The sequence below is a fragment of the Phocoena sinus genome, chromosome 3, assembly GCF_008692025.1.
Source record: "Phocoena sinus isolate mPhoSin1 chromosome 3, mPhoSin1.pri, whole genome shotgun sequence".
In the NCBI taxonomy this organism is placed as follows: Eukaryota; Metazoa; Chordata; class Mammalia; order Artiodactyla; family Phocoenidae; genus Phocoena; species Phocoena sinus.
The window spans coordinates 112,020,557-112,043,097 of record NC_045765.1 but is presented as its reverse complement, the minus strand read 5'-3'; the positions used below and the strand labels follow the sequence as shown (position 1 = coordinate 112,043,097).

Here is a 22,541-nt window from a genome sequence, read left to right as displayed (position 1 = left end):
CTCCGCCGGGTCTTCCTCATCCCGTCAGGAGGCCTGCTCACACAAGCCGCAGCTACGGCAAGCTAAGCCTCTGCGGTGGCAGGCAGGGTCCACCCCGGGGTTTACCTCGGCCAGTCCCTGAGGTTCTCGGCCTCCCCCGATCAGCCATCGCAACATCCGGGCACCGACAGCGTTTCGCGGGCCTAGGCCCCAGTCAGCCCGCACTCCGCGCCAGGCTCAGCCTTTCTCCTACCTCTCTGGTAGCAGCGCAATGGAGGCGCTAATACCTGCCTTCTCAGATTTGCCCAAAATACGAAGTACGAAGCAGAGCGCAACGAAGAGGGAAGACTTTTGTCCCCAAAGAACTGCCGTACCCACCCGCAAGAGGTTTGGTTAAGGGGAGCCGCCAGGGGAGCAGCAGCAGCCGAAAGCTAGGGTGTCCGCGGTGGTTCAGAGGCCCGCGAGGCACCGAGTGAGCACGCGCGGGGCGTCGCCTGATTTGCGCACAGAGCCTGGGTAGTTCGAGCGGCCCCTTGTGGACACGCGGAACGCAGCAACTGGAGCCCGTCGTTGCGCAAGTGCTTGCCAAGAATAAATAGCCCCCTCCCTTTTTAGATGGCTTTTGCATCTTTCACTTGGCAAGCCTGGGGACCAGGAAGCCTTTCCATCTCCCGGCGGTTTCCTAAAGAGCTGCCTGGAGAACGTGAACTTTAGTAGGCTTTTTCATCCGGGCTAATCCCAGTGGCACGTGTGTACACCAGAATAAATCTGGCCAGTATTTATTGCGTGCTGTAGTACAGGTACTGTGCTAAGACTTCACATAAATCCTAACAGTAACCCTATACTGCCTATACTCCCTATTTTATAAAGAAACTGACCTCTGAAAGACTGGGTAGTTTGTCTACGGATAACAGCTAGAAAGTGGCTACACACACTGGAACCAAATATCCTAGCTCCAAAATTAGTGCTCTTAACTGTATGCTATACTGTTTCACATAATCTCCCTAAAGAATAGAAGGCACTACACATCCTCTTTTTTTGACTTTTTTTGTTGAAGTATAGTTTATTTACAATGTTTCAGGTGTACAGCAAAGTGATTCAGTTATACATATATATTCCTTCTCAGATTTTTTTCCTTTATACAAGATATTGAACATAGTTACTCAGGTTTTTGTTGTTTATTCAATATTTTATATATAATGGTGTATATCTGTTAATCCAAAACTCCTAATTTATCCCTCCCTCCCCCTTTCCCCTTTGGTAACTGTTAGTTTTCTATGTCTGTGAGTCTATTTCTCTTTTGTAAATAAGTTTGTATCATTTTTTTAGATTCCACATATAAGTGATATATTTGTCTTTCTCTGACTTACTTAGTATGATAATCTCTAGGTCCATCCATGTTGCTGGAAATGGCATTATTTCATTCTTTTTTATGGCTAAGTAGTATTTCATTGTGTATACATACCATATCTTCTTTATCCACTCATCTGTCCATGGACATTTAGATTGCTTCCATGTTGTGGCTGTTGTAAACAGTGCTGCTATGAACATTGGGGTGCATGTGTTCAAGTGAAGAGTTTTCTCTGGATATATGCCCAGGAGTGGGGTTGCTGGATCATATGGTAGCTCTATTTTTAGTTTTTTAAGGAACCTCCATACTGTATCCATAATGGCTGCACCAATTTACATTCTCACCAACAGTGTAGGAGGGTTCCCTTTTCTCCCTATCCTCTCCAGCATTTATTATTTGTAGACTTGGATGATGGCCATTCTAACTGCTATGAGGGAATACCTCATTGTAGTTCTGATTTGCATTTCTCTAATCATTAGCAATGTTGAGCATCTTTTCATGTGCCTCTTGGCCATCAGTATGTCTTCTCTATAGAAATGTCTATTTAGGTTTTGATTGGGTTGTTTGAGTTTTGTGATAATGAGCTGTATGAGCTGTTTCTATATTTTGGAAATTAATCCCTTCTCAGTCACATCATTTGCAAATATTTCTCCCATTCCGTAGGTTGCATTTTCATTTTGTTTACAGTTTCCTTTGCTGTACAAAGGCTTTAAGTTTAATTAGGTCTGGTTTATTATTGCTTTTGTTTCCATTACTCTAGGAAACAGATCCCAAAAAATATTGCTATGATTTATGTCAAAGAGTGTTTTGCCTGTGTTTTCCTCTAAGAGTTTTATAGTATCCAGTCTTACATTTAAGTTTGTAATCCATTTTAAATTTATTTTTTTACATGGTGTTAGAGAATGTTCTAATTTCATTCTTTTACATGTAGCTGTCCAGTTTTCCCAGCACCACTTATTGAAGAGACAGTCTTTTCTCCACTTGCCTCCTTTGTTGTAGATTCTTGCTGTAGATTCTTGTTGTAGATTCTTGTTGTAGATTCTTGCCTCCTTTGTTGTAGATTAATTGACCAAAAGTGCATGGGTTTATTTCTGGGCTTTCTACTCTATTCCATTGATCTATGTGTCTATTTTTGTGTCTGTACCATACTGTTCTGATGACTGCAGCTTTGTAGTATAGTCTGAAGTCAGGAAGGGTAATTTCTCCAGCTCCATTCTTCTTTTTTAAGATTGTTTTGGCTATTTGCAGTCTTTTGTGTTCCCATACAAATTTTTAAATTTTTTGTTCCAGTTCTGTGAAAAATGCCATTAGTAATTTGATAGGGATTGCATTCAGTCTGTAGATTGACTTGGAAAGTAGGCTCATTTTAATAATATTCATTCTTCCAGTCCAAGAACACGGTATATCTTTCCATCTGTGTGTGCTGTCTTCAAATTCTTTCATCAGCATCTTATAGTTTTCAGAATACAGGTCTTTTGCTTCCTTAGATAGGTTTATTCCTAGGTATTTTATTCTTTATGATGTGATGGTAAATGGGATTATTTCCTTAATTTCTTTTTCTGATAGTTCATTGTTAGTTTATAGAAATGCAACATATTTCTGTATATTAATTTTGTATCAGGCAACTTTACCAAATTCACTGATGAGCTCTCATAGTTTTCTGATGGCATCTTTAGAATTTTCTATGTATAGTATCATGTCCTCTGCAAACAGGCACAGTTTTACTTCTTCCTTTCCCATCTGGACTCCTTTTCTTTCTTTTTCTTCTCTGATTGCTGTGGCTAGGACTTACAAAACTATTTTGACTAAAAGTGGCAAGAGTGGGCATCCTTGTCTTGTTCCTGATCTTAGGGGGAATACTTTCAGCTTTTCACGGTTGAGTATGATGTTAGCTGTGGGCTTGTCATATATGGCCTTTATTATGTTGAGGTATGTTCCCTCTAGGCCCATGTTTAGGAGAATTTTTATCATAAATGGATGTTGAATTTTATCAAAAGCTTTTTCTGCATCTATTGAGATGATCATATGGCTTTTACTCTATTTGTTAATTTGGCGTATCACATTGATTGACTTGTGGATACTGAAAAATACTTGCATCCCTGGGATAAATACCACTTGATCATGGTGTATGATCGTTTTAATGTGCTGTTGCATTCAGTTTGCTAGCATTTGGTTGAGTATTTTTGTGTCTATTTTCATCAGTGATATTAGTCTGTAACTTTCTCCTTTTGTGATATCTTTGGTTTTGGTATGAGGGTGATGGTGGCCTCATAGAATGAGTTTGGAAGTGTTCCTTACACTGCAATTTTTTGGAATAGTTTCAAAACCTATTCTTTAAATGTTTGGTAGAATTCACCTGTGAAGCCATCTGGGCCTGGACTTTTCTTTGTTGGGAGTTTACTGAATCAATTTCAGTACTGGTAATGGTTCTGTTCATATTTTCTATTTCTTCCTGGTTCAGTCCAGGGAGATTGTACCTTTCTAAGAACATGTCCATTTCTTCTACATTGTCCATTTTATTGTTGTATAAATTGGTGCTCATAGTAGTCCCCTATGATGCTTTGTATTTCTGTGGTGTTGGTTATAACCTCTTATTCATTTTTTTATTTTATTGAGGTATAGTTGATTTACAATGTTGTGGTAATTTTTACTGTACACCAGAGTGATTCAGTTTTATATACACACACACACTTTTTCATATTCTTTTCCATTATGGTTTATCACAGGATATTGAATATAGTTCCCTATGCTATACAGTCAAACCTTGTTGTTTATCCATTCTACACATAATAGTTTGCATCTACTAATCCCAAGCTCCCAATCCATCCCTCCCCAACCCCTCTTCCCCTTGGCAACCACAAGTCTGTTCTCTATATCTGTAAGTCTCTTTCTATTTTGTAGATAAGTTCATTTGTGTCATATTTTAGATTCCACGTGTAAGTGATATCATATGGTATTTGTTTTTCTGACTTACTTCACTTAGTATGATAATCTCTAGGTCCATCCATGTTGCTGCACATGGCATTATCCATTTTCATTTCCGATTTTACTGATTTGGGCCTTCTCCCTTTTTTTCTTGATAAGTCTAGCTAAAGGTTTATCAATTTTGTTTATCCAAATGACCAGCTTTTAGTTTTATTAATATTTTCTATTCCTTTTTAGTCTTCATTTCATTTATTTTTTCTCTGATCTCTTTCATTTCTTTCCTTCTACTAACTTTGGTTTTGTTTGTTCTTCTTTCTATATTTGCTCATATTCTCTATTTTGACTACTAGATTTCCACAGGTACTCAAAGGGCTGTGGTTCTCTACTCTGGTTGCATATCAGAATTACTGGGTAGCTTCTGAAAAATATATATTCCTGGTTTCCACCCCAGATTTATTAAAATAATGTCTATGGTTAGAACACAGAAATCAGGGTTTGGGGAAAGTTCCTCAGGTTATTCTCATGAGTAGCAAGGGTTGAGAATCACTGGTCTAGGGACTACATATGCTGGTAAAAGTTCATATATATATTTCCGTATGTGATTGTTAGGTTCAAATAAAGGTGCTAGCAGTAAATTCTTATAGAGAACCTACCACAAGTATCCCAACCAATGCATGAACTCAATAAACATTACTGGTCACAGATTCACTAGAGATGCAAAAAGGAATCATATAAAATTGCTGCCCTTTAAGATCAAGGCAGAATGTACTACACACTAATAAGAGAAGGCCATACACTCTAAGGTATGTTAGTTATGTGCAGCTACCCAACCTAACTGACAGTTCTTAGAGAACTAGGATCTCCCATGATTCTCTGTATTCATTTTGAGTGCACTTGATGAAGGAACACTCCCAAGGGTCAGAAGAAGGTTGCCTTCAGTGTACTATTCCCAAATTAGATTCTGCACGCATTTGAAGACAAGACCAAAACAGACTAGCCCTAGGAAAAGGGGGATATAAGATAAGTTAAACAAAAACCCAAGAACACCAAAATTTTAGTCCTGAATGGACAATCTTCAAGTGAGGCAACATGGCTTCCCTGGTAGCCTAAATTTTATTCTTCTGATTTACCACATTCTTTGAGGGTTTGTCCACTGCCTCATTACTGTGATCTAAGGAACATTCTTCTGATCATTAAAGCACTAGTCCAGGGAAGAACAATTCCTCCCTTGCTTCCTTTTAGAACAGCTGAGAAAAACTTTATAAAAGAGTATATCAGAGTAACCTTAGGAAAGCTGAAAGAGTGGGAAGCACTAAGAATCCATCTCTCCACCTACACAACTATAATGGTAGAAACTCTGTGAACTATTTTGGAACTCTGAAATCTATTAAAAAGCTTGCAGCGAAAGGGCAGACAGCAGAAGCAAGAAGAACTACAAACCTGCAGCCTGTGGAACAAAAACCACATTCACAGAAAGACAAAAAGGTTGAAAAAGCAGAGGGCTATGTACCAGAAGAAGGAACAAGATAAAAGCCCAGAAAAACGACTAAATGAAGTGGAGATAGGCAACCTTCCAGAAAAAGAATTCAGAATAATGAGAGTGAAAATGATACAGGACCTCAGAAAAACAATGGAGGCAAAGATAGAGAAGATGCAAAAAATGTTTAACAAAGACTTACAAAAATTAAACAACAAACACCTAAAACAATTAAAGAACAAACAAACACAGGTGAACAATACAATAACTTAAATGAAAACTACACTAGAAGGAATCAATAGCAGAATAACTGAGGCAGAAGAACAGATAAGTGACCTGGAAGACAGAATGGTGGAATTCACTGCTGCAGAACAGAATAAAGAAAAAAGAAATGAAGACAGCCTAAGAGACCTCTGAGACAACATTTAATGCAACAATATTCGCATTATAGGGGTCCCAGAAGGAGAAGAGAGAGAGAAAGGACCAGAGAAAATATTTGAAGAGATTATAGTGAAAAACTTCCCTAACATGGGAAAGGAAATGGCCACCCAAGTCCAGGAAGCGCGGAAAGCCCCAGGCTGGTTAACCAAAGGAGAAACGCCAAAACACACATAATCAAATTGACAAAAATTAAAGACAAAAAAAGTTATTGAAAGCAGCAAGGGGAAAATGACAAATAACATACAAGGGAACTCCCATAAGGTTAACAGCTGATTTCTCAGCAGAAACTCTACAAGCCAAAGGCGAGTGGCATGACGTATTTAAAGTGATAAAATGGAACAAGCTACAACCAAGATTACTCTACCTGGCAGGGATCTCAGTCAGATTCAATGGAGAAATAAAAAGCTTTACAGACAAGCATAAGCTAAGAGAATTCAGCACCACCAAACCAGCTGTACAACAAATGCTACAGGAACTTCTATAAGTGGGAAACACAAGACAAAAAAAGAACCTACAAAAACAAACCCATAACAATTAAGAAAATGGTAATAAAAAGATACATACAGATAATTACCTTAAACGTGAATGGATTAAATGCTCCAACCAAAAGACACAGGCTCGCTGAATGTATACAAAAACAAGATCCATATACATGCTGTCTACAAGAGACCCACTTCACACCTAGGGACACAGACCGAAAGTGAGGGGATGGAAATAGATATTCCATGCAAAAGTAAATCAAAAGAAAGCTGGAGTAGCAATACTCATATCAGATAAAATAGACTTTAAAATAAAGAATGTTACAAGAGATAAGGAAGGACACTACATAATGATCAAGGGATCAATCCAAGAAGACATAACAAATATAAATATATTTGCACCCAACACAGGAGCACCTCAATACATAGGGCACCTGCTAACAGCTATAAAAGAGGAAATCAACAGTAACACAATAAGAGTGGGGGATTTTAACACCTCACTTACACTAATGGACAGATCATCCAAACAGAAAATTAATAAGGAAACACAAGCTCTAAAGGACACAATAGACCAAAAAGATTTAATTGATATTTATAGGACACTGCATCCAAAAACAGCAGATTACACTTTCTTCTCAAGTGTGCACAGAATATTCTCCAGGATAGATCACATCTTGGTTCACAAATTAAGCCGCAGTAAATTTAAGAAATCTGAAACCATATCAAGCACCTTTTCTTGCTACAATACTCTGAGATTAGAAATCAATTACAGGGAAAAAAATGTAAAAAACACAGACACATGGAGGCTAAACAATACGTTACTAAATAACCAAGAGATCACTGAGGAAATCAAACAATACCTACAGACAAATGACAATGAAAACACAACAATCCAAAACCTATGGGATGCAGCAAAAGCAGTTCTAACAGGGAAATTCATAGCAATACAAGCCTGCCTCAAGAAACAAGACAAATCTCAAATAAAGAATCTAACCTTACACCTAAAAGAACTAGAGAAAGAAGAACAAACAAAACCCAAAGTTAGTAGAAGGAAAGAAATCATAAAGATCAGAGCAGAAATAAATGCAATAGAAACAAAGAAAACAATAGCCAATATCAATAAAACTAAAAGTTGGTTCTTTGAGAAGATAAACAAAATTGATAGCCCTTTAGCCAGACTCATCAAGAAAGAGAGAGGACTCAAATCAATAAAATTACAAATGAAAACGGAGAAGTTACAATAGATACTGTAGAAACAGAAAGCATCCTAAGAGACTACAACAAACAACTCTATGCCAACAAAATGGACAACCTGGAAGAAATGGACAAATTCGTTAAAAGGTATAACCTTCCAAGACTGAACCAGGAAGAAACAGAAAATATGAATAGACAAATCACAAGTAATGAAATTGAAACTGTGATTAAAAATCTTCCAACAAACGAAAGTGGAGGACCAGATGGCTTCACAGGTAAATTATATCAAACATTTAGAGAAGAGCTAACACCCATTCTTCTCAAACTCTTCCAAAAAACTGCAGAGGAAAAAACACTCCCAAACTCATTCTATGAGGCCACCCTCACCCTGATACTAAAACCAGACAAAAATACTACAGAAAAAGAAAATTACAGACCAATATCACTAATGAATATAGATGCAAAAATCCTCAACAAAATACTAGCAAACAGAATCCAACAACACATTAAAAGGATCACACACCACGATCAAGTGGGATTTGTCCCTGGGATGCAAGTATTCTTCAAAATACGCAAATCAATCAATGTGATACACCATACAAACAAACTGAAGAATAAAAACCATATGATCATCTCAATAGACGAAGAAAAAGCTTTTAACAAAATTCAACACTCATTTATGATAAAAACTCTCCAGAAAGTGGGCATAGAGGGAACCTACCTCAACATAATAAAGACCATAGATGACAAACCCACAGCAAACAGTCTCAATGGTGAAAAACTGAAAGCATTTCCTCTAAGATCAGGAACAAGACAAGGATGTCCACTCTCACCACTATTATTCAACATAGTTTTGGAAGTCTTAGCCATGGCAATCAGAGAAGAAAAACATATAAAAGGAATACAAATTGGAAAGGAAGAAGTAAAACTGTCACTGTCTGCAGAGGACATGATACTCTACATAGAGAATCCTAAAGATGCCACCAGAAAACTACTAGAGCTAATCAATGAATCTGGTAAAGTAGCAGGATACAAAATTAATGCACAGAAATCTCTTGCATTCCTGTATACTAATGATGAAAAATCTGAAAGAGAAATTAAGGAAACACTCCCATTTACCATTGCAACAAAAAGAATAAAATACCTAGGAATAAACCTACCTAGGGAGACAAAAGACCTGTATGCAGAAAACTATAAGACACTGATGAAAGAAATTAAAGATGATACCAGAAGATGGAGAGATATACCATGTTCTTGGATTGGAAGAATCAATATTGTGAAAATGACTATACTACCCAAAGCAATCTATAGACTCAATGCAATCCCTATCAAATTACCAATGGCAGTTTTTATGGAACTAGAACAAAAAATCTTAAAATTTGTATAGAGACACAAAAGACCCTGAATAGCCAAAGCAGTCTTGAGGGAAAAAAAAAAAGGAGCTGAAGGAATCAGACTCCCTGACTTCAGACTATACTACAAAGCTACAGTAATCAAGACAATATGGTACTGGCACAAAAACAGAAACACAGATCAATTGAACAAGATAGAGAGCCCAGAGATAAACCCATGCACCTATGGTCACCTTGTTTTAGATAAAGGAGGCAAGGATAGACAATGAAGAAAAGACAATCTCTTCAGTAAGTGGTGCTGGGAAAACTGGAAAGCTACATGTAAAAGAATGCGATTAGAACACTCCCTAACACCATACACAAAAATAAACTCAAAATGGGCTTCCCTGGTGGCACAGTGGTTGAGAGTCCACCTGCTGATGCAGGGGACACGGGGTTCATGCCCAGGTCCGGGAAGATCCCACATGCCACAGAGCGGCTGGGCCCGTGTGCCATGGCTGCTGGGCCTGTGCGTCCGGAGCCTGTGCTCCGCAATGGGAGAGGCCACAACAGTGAGAGGACCGCGTACCGCAAAAAAAAAAAAAAAAAAGTTTGTAGCTTCCATGGGAAATTTTGGCTAGCACAGAGTCTGGCCACCACTGTTTCAACCCACCTTGACAGAAACTGCCTACAGGAGATTTAAAGGAACAGCACACATTTGAGTTTTTTTCACCTGACCTTTTCCCCCTTTTGAGACATTTCCCCATTTGAGAGGAGTTTAGTAAACTACCACACATGCCCAGGGAAAGACAGAGGCTCAAAAAAGACCTGAAGAGACCTTGAAGCTTTCATCTCAAGCTAATCCCCACCACAGAAACACCTTTGAAGAATTAAAAAAGACAGAAAATTCCCGGTAAGAGGGAGAATCTGATTTCCAGAGTTAACATATTGAAAAATTCAAATGTGCAGTTTAAAAAACAATCACAGGCATACAAAATATTAGGAAAGTATGGCTCATTCAAGGGAACAAAATTAACTGACAGAAACTGACCCTGAGGAAGCCCAGACAATCGACTTACTAGACAAAGACTTTTAAAAAACTGTCTTAAAAAAAACAACAACGAAACTGTTTTACAGAGGCTCAAAGAGCAAAAGGAAGACATGGTCAAAAACAGGAAAACAATATATGAACAAAATGAGAATATCAATAAAAACAAGACATAAAAAGGAATCAAAAGAAATTCTGAGGCTGAAAAATACAACTGAAGTGGAAAATTCACTGGAGAGGTTCAAAAGCAGATTTTACCAGATAGAAGAAAGAAGCAGTGAAGATAGGACAACTGAAATTAGTAACTTTGAGGAACAGAAAGTAAAAAGGATAAAGAAAAGTAAACAGAGCCTAAGGGACCTGCGGAACACCATCAAGTGGATCAACATACGAACTGTAATAGTCCCAGAAGGTAAAGAAAAAGAGAAAAGTGTAGAAAGAATATTTGAAGAAATAATGGCTGAAAATGTCCCAATTTTGATGAAAGACATAAATCTACAAATCCAAGAAGCTCACTGATCTCTAAGTATAGGCATGCAATGGAATAGTATTCAGCCATAAGAAGGAATGAAATGTTTGTATTTCTACAACATGATGTACTTTGAAAACATTACACTGATATAAGCCAGACACAGGACAAATATTGTATGATTCTATTTATATGAAGTACTTAGAATACACACATTCATATAGAGAAAAAGTGGAATAAAAGTTACCAGCGGCTGGTATCAGGGGCTGGTACCAGGGGCTGGGAAGGGAGAATTGAGAGTTATTGTTTAATGGATACAGAATTTATGTTGAGAATGGTAAAAAAAAATATTTTTAAAGCTTGAGGTATATATAACGGTGATCATTATACTACATTGTGAATGTATTTAATGCCACTGAATTGTATGCTTACAAATGGCTAAAATGATAAATAGTATGTAATGTTTATTTTACCAGGGGGAAAAACAAATAGTACAATGGAACAGAATTTGGAATCCAGAAATAGAACTATACACACACACACACACACACACACACACACGGAACCCAATTTTTTACAAAGGTATAAAGTCAGTCAATGGAGAAAAGGTATCTTTTCAATAAATGGTGTTAAAATTTTGACATACATACCTAAATAAATAAACTTCAATCTGCATCTCACTCCATATACAAAATTCAACATGTATCACAGACATAAATGTAAAACCTAAAACTATAAAAGTTCTAGAATAAAACATAGAAAAAAATTTTGTGACCCTGAATTAGGCAAAGATTTCTTAGTTATGGCTCAAAAGCATGACACTGTACTTCATCAAAATTAACATTTCTGCTCTTCAGAAAATGCTGTTAAGAGAATTAAAAGATAAGCCATAAACTGAAGGAAATACTTATAAATCAGTATCTGATGAAGAGTATATACCCAGAACATAAATTCTCAGAAAACATAATAGAGGTCCAATTTTGGGTAAGATGGATTAAACACACAATACCCTTTCTCTCCAAGTGAACACTATAAAACTTGGATACTGCAGCTATTTGAGGATCAGAGAAAAAGTAGGGGGGGAAAGAAAATTCAAAACACTACCAACTCAGCATTTCTTTTTCCTCCAGTAACTCCCACCCCCAGCCTAAATCCAATGCAGCTTCAAATCTAGAAATGAGCACAGTCAGGGAGACAGAGAAAGATGCAGGAAAAGCTCTCAATTTCTGGCTAGAAGAGCCAGAAAAGGAACCCTTAAAGTTCAGAGAAAATGGAAGCATCCCTGGGGTGTAGAAGGGTTTGCTCCTTTTTCTCCATTCTCTCATACCATAGACTCCAATATAGCCAATAGCAATGGTGGCAGCAGCAACAGTGGCTAACAACAGGAGACTGCAGGAGCCAAAACTCTAAAGGAAAACAAACACTTCCTCTTCATTTGATGGAGTTAAGGCAGCAAGATAGTAGATCCAAAGCCTGTATCTTTTTTTCTCCCTCTGTCTACCTCCCATCAATTGGCACCAGAGGTGGAACAACTGTGGAAATACGTGGTTTCTAATCAGAGATCCAAAAGGGGGAGCCCCAAAGAACCAGAAAGCACTGAAAAACATAGTGGAAAGGAGAAAAGAGCCACATAAAGTTTTATATTAACTCCAGAGCTCACTCCTCTCACCTGAATATGCATGGATCTTATCCTAATTAGCATACTAAAGACACTGAGAACTAAGCTAACAGATAAAATTTCACTCAGGTCCAAGGCTAACTACTCAGTGGCACACAGGGTACAAATTCAAATACTACTGCTAAGGCTTTAAAACTGAACCAACATTGGAACCACAGTCATAGGAGAAAGGTTGGAACATGCCAGGTTAACTGCTTACTAAAATAAAAATACCAACATTCCCTAGAGGACTTTTAACACAGCTTCTTAGTGTCATACAACAAAGGTGCAGAAATTCAATCTGAAATTACTTGGCATATGAAAAAATACAAAAACCTCAACCCACGTGGGAAAACATATTCAAAGATGACAATGACAAGATGATACAAACACTGGAATTATCTGACAAAGACTCCGAAGAACTATTATAAAACTGCTCAAATGGCAACTCTGAATACTCCTGAAACAAATGTTAAAATGGAAAGTATCACAAAGAAACACAATATATAAAATGGAAGAACCAAATGGAAATTTTAGCATTAAAAATACAGTAATCAAAATTTAAAACTCACTGGATGAACTCAAAAGCAGAATAAAGATGACAGAGAAAAAATTCAGTGAATTTGAATGGAGAAAATCAATAAAACCAAAATCTGGGCTTTTTTTAAAAGATCAATAAAATTGATAAACCTCTAACAAGACTGACCAAAAAAAAAGAAAAAGAAAAAAAAACCCACAAATTAGCAATAAAGGAATGAAAAAGGGGATATCACTATAAACCCTATAAACATTAAAAGGATAGACCTTAAAAAGATAATAAAAGAATATTATAAACAATTCTACAAACATAAATTTAACAACTTCAATGCAGTAGACTAATTTCTCAAATATCACAAACTACCCAAACTCACTCTAGCTCAAATAAATAACATAAGTAGTCCTGTAAACATTAATAATGCTGAATTCATAGTTTAAAATGTTCTGAAAAAAACCTTCCAGGCCCAGGTGGCAAATACTAATGAAAATCCCAGGAATATTTCCTACAGATGGGCAAGCTGCTTCTAAAATTTATAAGGAAGGACAAAGGAACTAGAATACATTGTGAGACACTGTTAGGAACTGAGAAGGATACTCACAATTTTTTAAATTGAACATTATAGTACCTGATCTCAAGGAAGTTATAGTAGACTTTAGATTAGCACTGAGGAGATTCCTGCATGTTAGTAAGAAGTAAATGAAGGGTAACAGACGATGACATACAAATTAGTACTGAATAAACTCAAGGAGTAAGTTTTAATGGAATCTTATTTTAAAATCATCAGAGTTCTCGAGATTGGTTACACAACAATGTGAAGGAACTTAACACTACTGCACTGTACATTTCAAAATGGCTCAGATAGTTAAGTATTATATTATGTGTACTTTACCACAATAAAAAATAAAAGTAGGCAATGACATCATCAGCATGGCAGAATAAAGAGTTTTCTACCACCTTTCCCCCAAAGAACCGTGACTCAGACAATCACCCATGGAGGAGAGTACCTTTGTGGAAGTCTGGGAGTCCAGCAGAGAAGCTCCAGTATACTGCTGAAGCAAAAAAAAAAATACATACAAGAGAGTAAAATACTGACGTGTGCTGTGCAACTAGGGGCTGGGGAGTGGCTGGGAGGACAGCACCAGGAACATGGATCCTATTAACTGCTCCACAAACTTGATCAGGAAGCCTGCCAAGGAGCCGCTGGGGAGGCCTCACCTGTAGATCCCCCAACTGGCCGAAAGGCCCTCCCAATGCTCCACACACCTAACTCACACCTCATGACTGGCTATCTACATATGTCCCTGATGGTGGTGGAAGCCTTTTTAGTGATAATGTACAGAAAGCCAGCCTGACTGCAGGATTGGGAGAAAGCACACAAACTTGAACAATCAGCATTGCCCTAGAGAAAGTAAACAGAACACTGAAAGCACACAGCCTGGCTTTGCAGGATAGAGCGTGGCATACAATCTGAAAAATCCCCCCAACCTAAGAGGAAACAAGTGTGAAGCACAAATATACACAGCAAGGGTCTGGGAAAGCTGTCCTCCAGAAACGAAGGAAAAATAAAGACTTTCCCATTCATGCAAAGTCTGAGGGAGTTCATCACTACTATATCTGCCTTACCAAAAATGCTGAAAGGAGTTCTTCAAGCTGAAATGAAACAGGAAATTACTTTTCCTAATTTCACTAATTAGTAACAGAAAAACAGATAAAAGTATAAAACACACTGGTAAAGGTAAATATATAGTCAAATTCAGCACACTACTGTAATATGGTAGTGTGTTAATCACTTTAAACAAAAGACAAAAGTACTAAAAACAACTATAGCTATAATAATTTGTTAATGGAAGCATAATATAAAATGATGTAAATTGTGACACCAGAAACAAAATGTGGGGGTAGTAAAAGAGTAAAGTTCTGTGTGCTGTTGAAGTTAAGTTCTTATCAGTTTAAAAAAGACTGTTATACCTATAGGATGTTTTATGTAAGCCTCATGGTAACCACAAAACAAAAACCTACAGTAGATACACAATGATAAAGAGAAGGAAATCAAAGAAAAAGATGTATGGAAAATCACAAAGACAGCAAAAAGGAAGAAAGGAAAAGGCATTTGTAAGTTCTTTCCTATCAATAATTACTTTAAATGTAAATGGACTAAGTTCTCCACTCAAAAGGCATAGAGTGGCTAAACAGATTTTTAGGAAACAAACAAACGTAAGTATACTCAGCCAACAAAAGACTCAGTTCAGCTTAAAGACACACAGACTCAAAGTGAAGACATAGAAAAAGATAGTCAATGCAACAGGAAACCAAAAGAGAGCAAGAGTAGTCATACTTATATCAGATAAAACAGGTTTTAAGTCAAAAACTAACAGACAAAGAAGGTCATTATATAATAATAAAGGGATCGATTCATCAAGAGGATATAACAATTATGAATATGTATGCACACAAATTGGAGAACTTAAATATATTAAGCAAATACTAACAGATCTTAAGGGAGAAATTATACAACTATACATACAATAACAGTAAGGGATTTCAATACCCCACTTTCAACATGTCATCCAGTTAACAAATCAACAAGGAAACACTGGACCTGAATTATAGTTTATTGATAGGCATAACAGACATATACAGAACATTCCATCCAACAGTAGTTGAATACACATTCTTCTCAAGTGTACACAAAACATTCTCCAGGATAGATCATACGTTAGGTCACAAAACAAGTCTTGGCAAATTTAACACTGAAATTGCAAATATGATTAAAATCATACCAAGTGGGTTTCCCTGGTGGCACAGTGGTTAAGAATCCGCCTGCAAACTCAGGGGACATGTGTTTGAGCCCTGGTCTGGGAAGATCCCACGTGCCATGGATCAACTAAGTCCACGCGTCACTACTGAGTCTGCGCTATAGAGCCCATGAGCCACAACTACTGAGCCCGCGTAGCACGCACCTAGAGCCCAGGCTCTGCAACAAGAGAAGATACCGCATTGAGAAGCCTGTGCACTGCAACGAAGAGTATCCCCCACTCAACGCAACTAGAGAAAGCCTGTGCACAGCAACAAAGACCCAATGCAGCCATAAATAAATTAAATAAATAAATAAGTAAATAGATTTATATTAAAAATAGAATCTGCCTGCCAATGAAGGGGACACAGATTTGAGCACTGGTCTGGGAAGATCCCACATGCCGTGGAGCAACTAAGCCCGTGCACCACAACTACTGAGCCTGCGCTCTAGAGCCCCTGAGCCACAATTACTGAGCCCATGTGCCGCAACTACTGAAGTCTGCGTACCTAGAGCCCATGCTCCATAAGAGAAGCCACCGCAATGAGAAGCCCACGCACAACAAAGAGTAGCACCCGCTCACCACAAGTAGAGAAAGTCACGCACGGCAATGAAGAACCAAAGCAGCCAAAAATAAATAAATTTATTTTTTTAAAAAAATCATACCTGGCTTCCGTGGTGGCGCAGTGGTTGAGAGTCCGCCTGCCGATGCAGGGGACACGGGTTCGTGCCCCGGTCCGGGACGATCCCACATGCAGCAGAGTGGCTGGGCCCGTGAACCATGGCCGCTGAGCCTGCGCATCTGGAGCCTGTGCTCCGCAATGGGAGAGGCCACAACAGTGAGAGGCCCGCGTACTGAAAAAAAAAAAAAAAAATCATACCAAGTATCTTTTCTGACCACGATACTATGAAACTAGAAACAAGAACAGGATATAAACTGTAAACTTCACAAATATGTGGAAATTAAACAACACACACCTGAATAAAAAATAGGTCAACAAAGAAAGCAAAAATGAAATTTAAAAATATCTGGAAGCAAATGAAAAAATAAGCATCAAACCAAAACTTATGAAATGGAGCAAAAGCTGTTCTAGGAGGGAACTTTATAGTAGTAAACACAAATATTTAAAAAAGAAAGATGATGATACTATAAAGCTACAGTAATCAAAACAGTATGGTACTGGTGCAAAGGCAGACTTATAGATCAATGGAACAGGATAGAAAGCCCAGAAATAAACCCATGCACCTACAATTAATCTATGACAAACAAGGCGAGAATATACAATGGAGAAAAGACAGGCTCTTCAATAAGTGGTGCTAGGAAAACTAGACAGCTACATGTAAAAGAATGAAATTAGAATATTCTCTAACACCACACACAAAAAATAAACTCAAAATGGATTAAAGACCTAAATGTAAGTCCAGAAACTATAAAACTCTTAGAGGAAAACAATCAGAACACTCTTTGACATAAATCGCAGCAATATATTTTTGGATCCACCTCCTCGATCAATGAAAATAAAAACAAAAATAAACAAACGGGACTGAATTAAACTTAAAAGCTTTTGCACAGCAAAGGAAACCATAAACAAAACAAAAAAACAACCTACAAATTGGGAGAAAATACTTGCAAATGATGCAATAAACAAGGGATTAACCTCCAAAATATACAAGCAGCTCATACAGCTCAATATCAAAACAAACAAACAACCACAAACACTGCAATTAAAAAATGGGCAGAAGATCTAAACAGACATTTCTCCAGGAAGACATACAGATGGCCAAAAAGCACGTGAAAAGATGCTCAACATTGCTAATGATTACAGAAATGTAAATCAAAACTACAATGAGGTAACACCTCACAACTGTCAGAACAGCCACATAAAAAGTCTACAGGCACAGTGGTTAAGAATCTGCCTGCCAATGCAGGGGACACGGGTTCGAGCCCTGGTCTAGGAAGATCCCACATGCCACGGAACTAAGCCCGTGAGCCACAACTACTGAGCCTGTGCTCTAGAGCCCGCGAGCCACAACTACTGAGCCCACATGCCACAACTACTGAAGCCCATGTGCCTAGAGCCCGTGCTCTGCAATGAGAAGCCACTATGATGAGAAGCCTGCACACCTCAACCAACAGTAACCCCTGCTTGCTGCAATTAAAGAAAGCCCACATGCAGCAAAGAAGACCCAACACAGCCAAAAATAATTTAATTAATTTAAAAAAATTATTTTTAAAAGTCTACAAACAATAAATGCTGGAGAGGCTGTGGAGAAAAGGGAACACTCTTACACTGTTGGTGGGAATGTAAATTGGTACAGCCACTATGTTAAACATTATGGAGGTTCCTTAAAAAACAAAAAATACAGTTACCATATGATCCAGCAACCCCACTCCTGGGCACATATCGGGAGAAAATTCTAACTCGAAAAGACACATGCACCCCAATGTTCAGAGCAGCACTATTTACAACAGCCAAGACATGGAAGCAACCTAAATGTCCATCGACAGATGAATGGATGAAGAAGATGTGGTACATATTATACAATGGAATATTATTCAGCCATAAAAAGGAATGAGACAGTGCCATTTGCAGCTACATGGATGCAACTAGAGATTACCATATTAAACGAATTAAGTCAGAGAAAGACAAATATCATATGATATCACTTATACGTGGAATCTACAAAAAGGATACAAATGAACTTATTTACAAAACAGAAACAGACTCACAGACTTAGAAAACAAACTTATAGTTAGCAAAGAGGAAAGGTGGTGGGGGAAGGACAAATTAGGAGGTTGGAATTAACATATATACACTATGATACATAAAACAGATAATTAACAAGGACCTACTGTATAGCACAGGGAACTCTACTCAGTACTCTGTAATAACCTGTACGGGAAAAGAATCTGAAAAAAGAATAGATATACGTGTATATATGTAACTAAATCACTTTGCTGTACACCTGAAACTTAACAACAACACTGTAAATCAACTACACCCCAATATAAAATAAAAATTAAAAAAAAAGAAAAAAGATCTCAAATAAACAGCCTAACTTTATACCTCAAAGAACTAGACAAAAAAAGAATAAACTAAGCCCAAATTTAGTAAAAGGAAGGAAATAACAAAGATAGAACAGAGATTAATGAAACAGAGACCAGAAAAACAATAGAAAAAATCTATCTAGACTAATAAAAAAATAGGAGTCACAGAAAATCAGAAGTAAAAGAGAAACTATTACAATTGATACCACATTAATACAAAGGATCACAAGAGACTGCTATGAACAATTATATGCCAACAAACTGGATAATCTAGAATAAATAGGAAAAGTCCTAGAAACCTCCCAACAAAGAAAAGCCCAGGACCAAATGGTTCCACTGGTGAATTCTATCTAAGAGTTGAAGAAAAATTGATAGCAATCCTTCTCAAACTCTTCCAAAAAAATTAAGAGGAGGGAACATTCGCAAACTCATTTTATGAGGCCGGCATCATCCTGACACCAAAGCCAGATAAAGTCACTATAAGAAAACTACAGACCAGCATCCCTGATTGCCACAGATGCAAAAATTCTCATCAAAATATTAACAAACCAAATTCAACAGCACAATAAAAGGAACACACACCATGATCAAGTGGGAATTCTTCCAAGGATGCAAGGATGGTTCAACGTTCACAAATCAATAAATGTGATATGCCACATTAATAGAATGCGTGATAAAACTCATACAATCATCTCAATAAATGTAGAAAAGCACTTGACACAATTCAACAGTCTTTCATGATAAAAACTCTCAACAGTATTAGAAGTCCTAGCCAGAGCAATGAGGCAAGAAAAAAAAATAAACAAAAGGCATCCAAATTGGAAAGAAAGTAATAGAACCGTCAATACCCACAGAAAACATGATTTCATATATAGAAAACCCTAAAGACTCCACCAAAAACTATTAGAAATAATAAGTGAATAAGGAAAGCTGCAAGAAACCAATACACAAAAATCTGTTGTTTCTATATACTAACAATGAGTTATTAGAAAGAGAAATTAAGAAACAATCCCATTTATAATTATAACAAAAAGAATAAAACACCTAGTAATACATTTAACCAAGGAGGTGAAAGACTTATACACTGAAAACTATGAGACTTTGTTGAAAGAAACAGAAGACAAAAATAAATGGAAAGATATTCTGTGCTCATGGATCGGAAGAATTAACACTGTTAAAGTGTCCATATTGCCTAAAGCAATCTAGAGATTCAATGCAATTCCTATAAAAATCCTAAAGACATTTTTCACAGAAATGGAACAAAAAATTATAAAATGTGTATGGAACCACAGAAGACCCTGAAGAGCAAAAGCAACCTGAAAAAAAGAGCAAAGCTGAAAGTATCACATACCTTGATCTCAAACTATATGGCAAAACCATAGTAATCAAAATATAATGGTTTTATACATAGATCAATGGAACAGAACTGAGAGCCCAGAAATAAACTCATGCCTACATGGACGATTAATTTACAACAAAGAACATACAATGGAGAAGAAACAGTCTCTTCAATAAGTGGTGTTGTGGGGACTTCCCTGGCACTCCAGTGGTTAAGACACTGCACTTCCATTTCAGGGAGCACAGGTTCAATCCCTGGTCAAGGAACTAAGATCTCGCATGCTGTGTGGTGCGCCAAAAAAAAAAGAAAGGGGAAAAAATGGTGTTGGGAAAACTGGAAAGCTTCATGCAAAAAAAAAAAAGACCACTATCTCAGAACATATACACAAAAATTAACTCAAAATGGGTTAAAGACATGAAGTAAGACCTGAAACTATAAAACTCCTAGAAGAAAACATAGACAGTATGCTCTTTGACATCACTCTTAGTAATATCTTTCTAGATATGTGTGATGTTGGAAAAGCTGGACAGCCGCATGTAAATCAATGAAGTTAGAACACTCCCTCACACCATACACAAAAATAAACTAAAAATGTCTTAAAGGCTTAAATATAAGACAAGATACCATAAAAACTCCTAGAAGAGAACATAGGCAAAACATTCTCTGACATAAATCGTACCAATGTTTTCTTAGGTCAGTCTCCCAAGGCAATAGAAATAAAAGCAAAAATAAACAAATGGGACCTAATCAAACTTTCAAGCTTTTGCACAGCAAAGGAAACTATCAACAAGATGAAAAGACAACCTATGGAATGGGAGAAAGTATTTGCAAACGATGCAACTGACAAGGTATTAATATCCAAAATACACAAAACAGCTCTTACAGCTCAATATCAAAAAAAAAACAATCAATAAATTGGCATAAGACCTAAATAGACATTTCTCCAAAGAAGGTGTAGAGATAGCCAACAGGCACATGAAAAGATGCTTAACATCTCTAATGATAAGAGCAATGCAAATCAAAACTATAATAAGGTACCACATCACACTGGTCAGAATGGTTATCATCAAACGAATAAACAAAATATGGTATATCCATTAAAATAGAGTATTGCTCAGACATAAAAGGAAATTAAGTACTGATACATGCTACAACACGGATGAACCTTGAAAACATTATGCTAAGTTGAAAGAAGTCAGTCACAAAAAAACTACATACATACCACATAATTCCATTCATATGAAAGTCCAGAATAGAGAAATTTATAGAGACAGAAAGTAGGTTAGCGATTGCTTAGGGCTGGGGGAAGGGGGTGAGAGCAACGGTAACTAAAAGATACAAAGTTTATTCTCGAGGTGATAAAAACATTCTAAAATTGACTGTGGTAACAGTTGCATGTATCTGTAAAGATATTAAAAAGCATTGAATTGTACACTTTAAATGGGTTAATATATGTGATTTGTATCTCAATAAAGCTATTTTTAAAATTCAAGTCATTAAGATATCTATTGGCTACCTGAAGTTGTCACTGAATCTTGCTACTCTGCCAACATAAGAAAGTGAGTCTCTAATAGAACCTCTTGAGAAACTTCCCCTTCATATCTCACTGACCAGGACTGGGTCTGTTTCCCCTTTCTAACCCTATCACTAGTATGGGACTGGCACCACCAGAATGGATCACGATTTACCCCATGGGAGATGGGTCAATTCCTAAATAAAATTAAGGTTCTGCCAAAAACAGTGAAGAGGAGAATGGCTGGGGCATAAGACATCAGTAATGATTGCCATGCACTTACTTAGCATTTTCAGGTTTCAATATCTTTCCACTACCCTAATTTTTCCTCATAACCCCCTGGGAAGTTGGCAGGAAAAATAGCTTCATTTAACAGATAATGAAACTAAGTCTCAAAGATGTGAAGCAACTTAATCATGGTTACACTGCCTGTTAACTGATGGAACTAGGATTCAAACCCAGGTTTTTCTGACTCAAGACTTTAAATTTTTAAAAACCACACCCCTACTAATTAGGATTTACACTAAACAAAGCATCACTTATAACTTTTAGAACTTCCCACTGAAAGATCCTTTAGGTCACAATTCTTATTTAAAGCTCTTACTTTCCCCTCCAACAAACACAACCAGTTAGTTCATTTTCTCCAGCTGACCTCTTTTCAACACGCTCCATTGCATCAATATATCCTGTGCTCTCATTCAAACAAGGAATTGTTCAGCTAAGGGTGTTGCATTCCCACTAAAGAGTCCATTGTATATTTTATGGAATTAAGCAGAATGCAGCAGAATTTTAAATTGAGTTCTCAGTCTCTATCTCTAATGGCTTTTCATTCATAATTACAGTGTTTGTAATGAGTGTATTGGTGATGACAGAAATCCACCATAAGGTATTCCACTGTCTGCATTAGTTTCAGACTCTTATTTAATGACTTATTAATCAACCATAGTCAGTCAATAG

General features: G+C 37.2%; 1 protein-coding gene across 2 annotated transcripts in view; it reads right to left on the bottom strand.

Annotated features, from left to right (window-relative positions):
- Window positions 1–439, bottom strand: part of WDR41 (WD repeat domain 41) — a 45,658-nt gene extending 45,219 nt beyond the window's left edge. For both annotated transcript variants that reach the window (XM_032626078.1, XM_032626079.1), the window contains exon 1: window positions 106–439. In XM_032626078.1, the coding sequence (XP_032481969.1) occupies window positions 106–156 (51 nt within the window). In that variant the 5' untranslated portion in view covers window positions 157–439. The remainder of the gene's footprint in view (window positions 1–105) is intronic.
- Window positions 440–22,541: the final 22,102 nt, after the last annotated feature.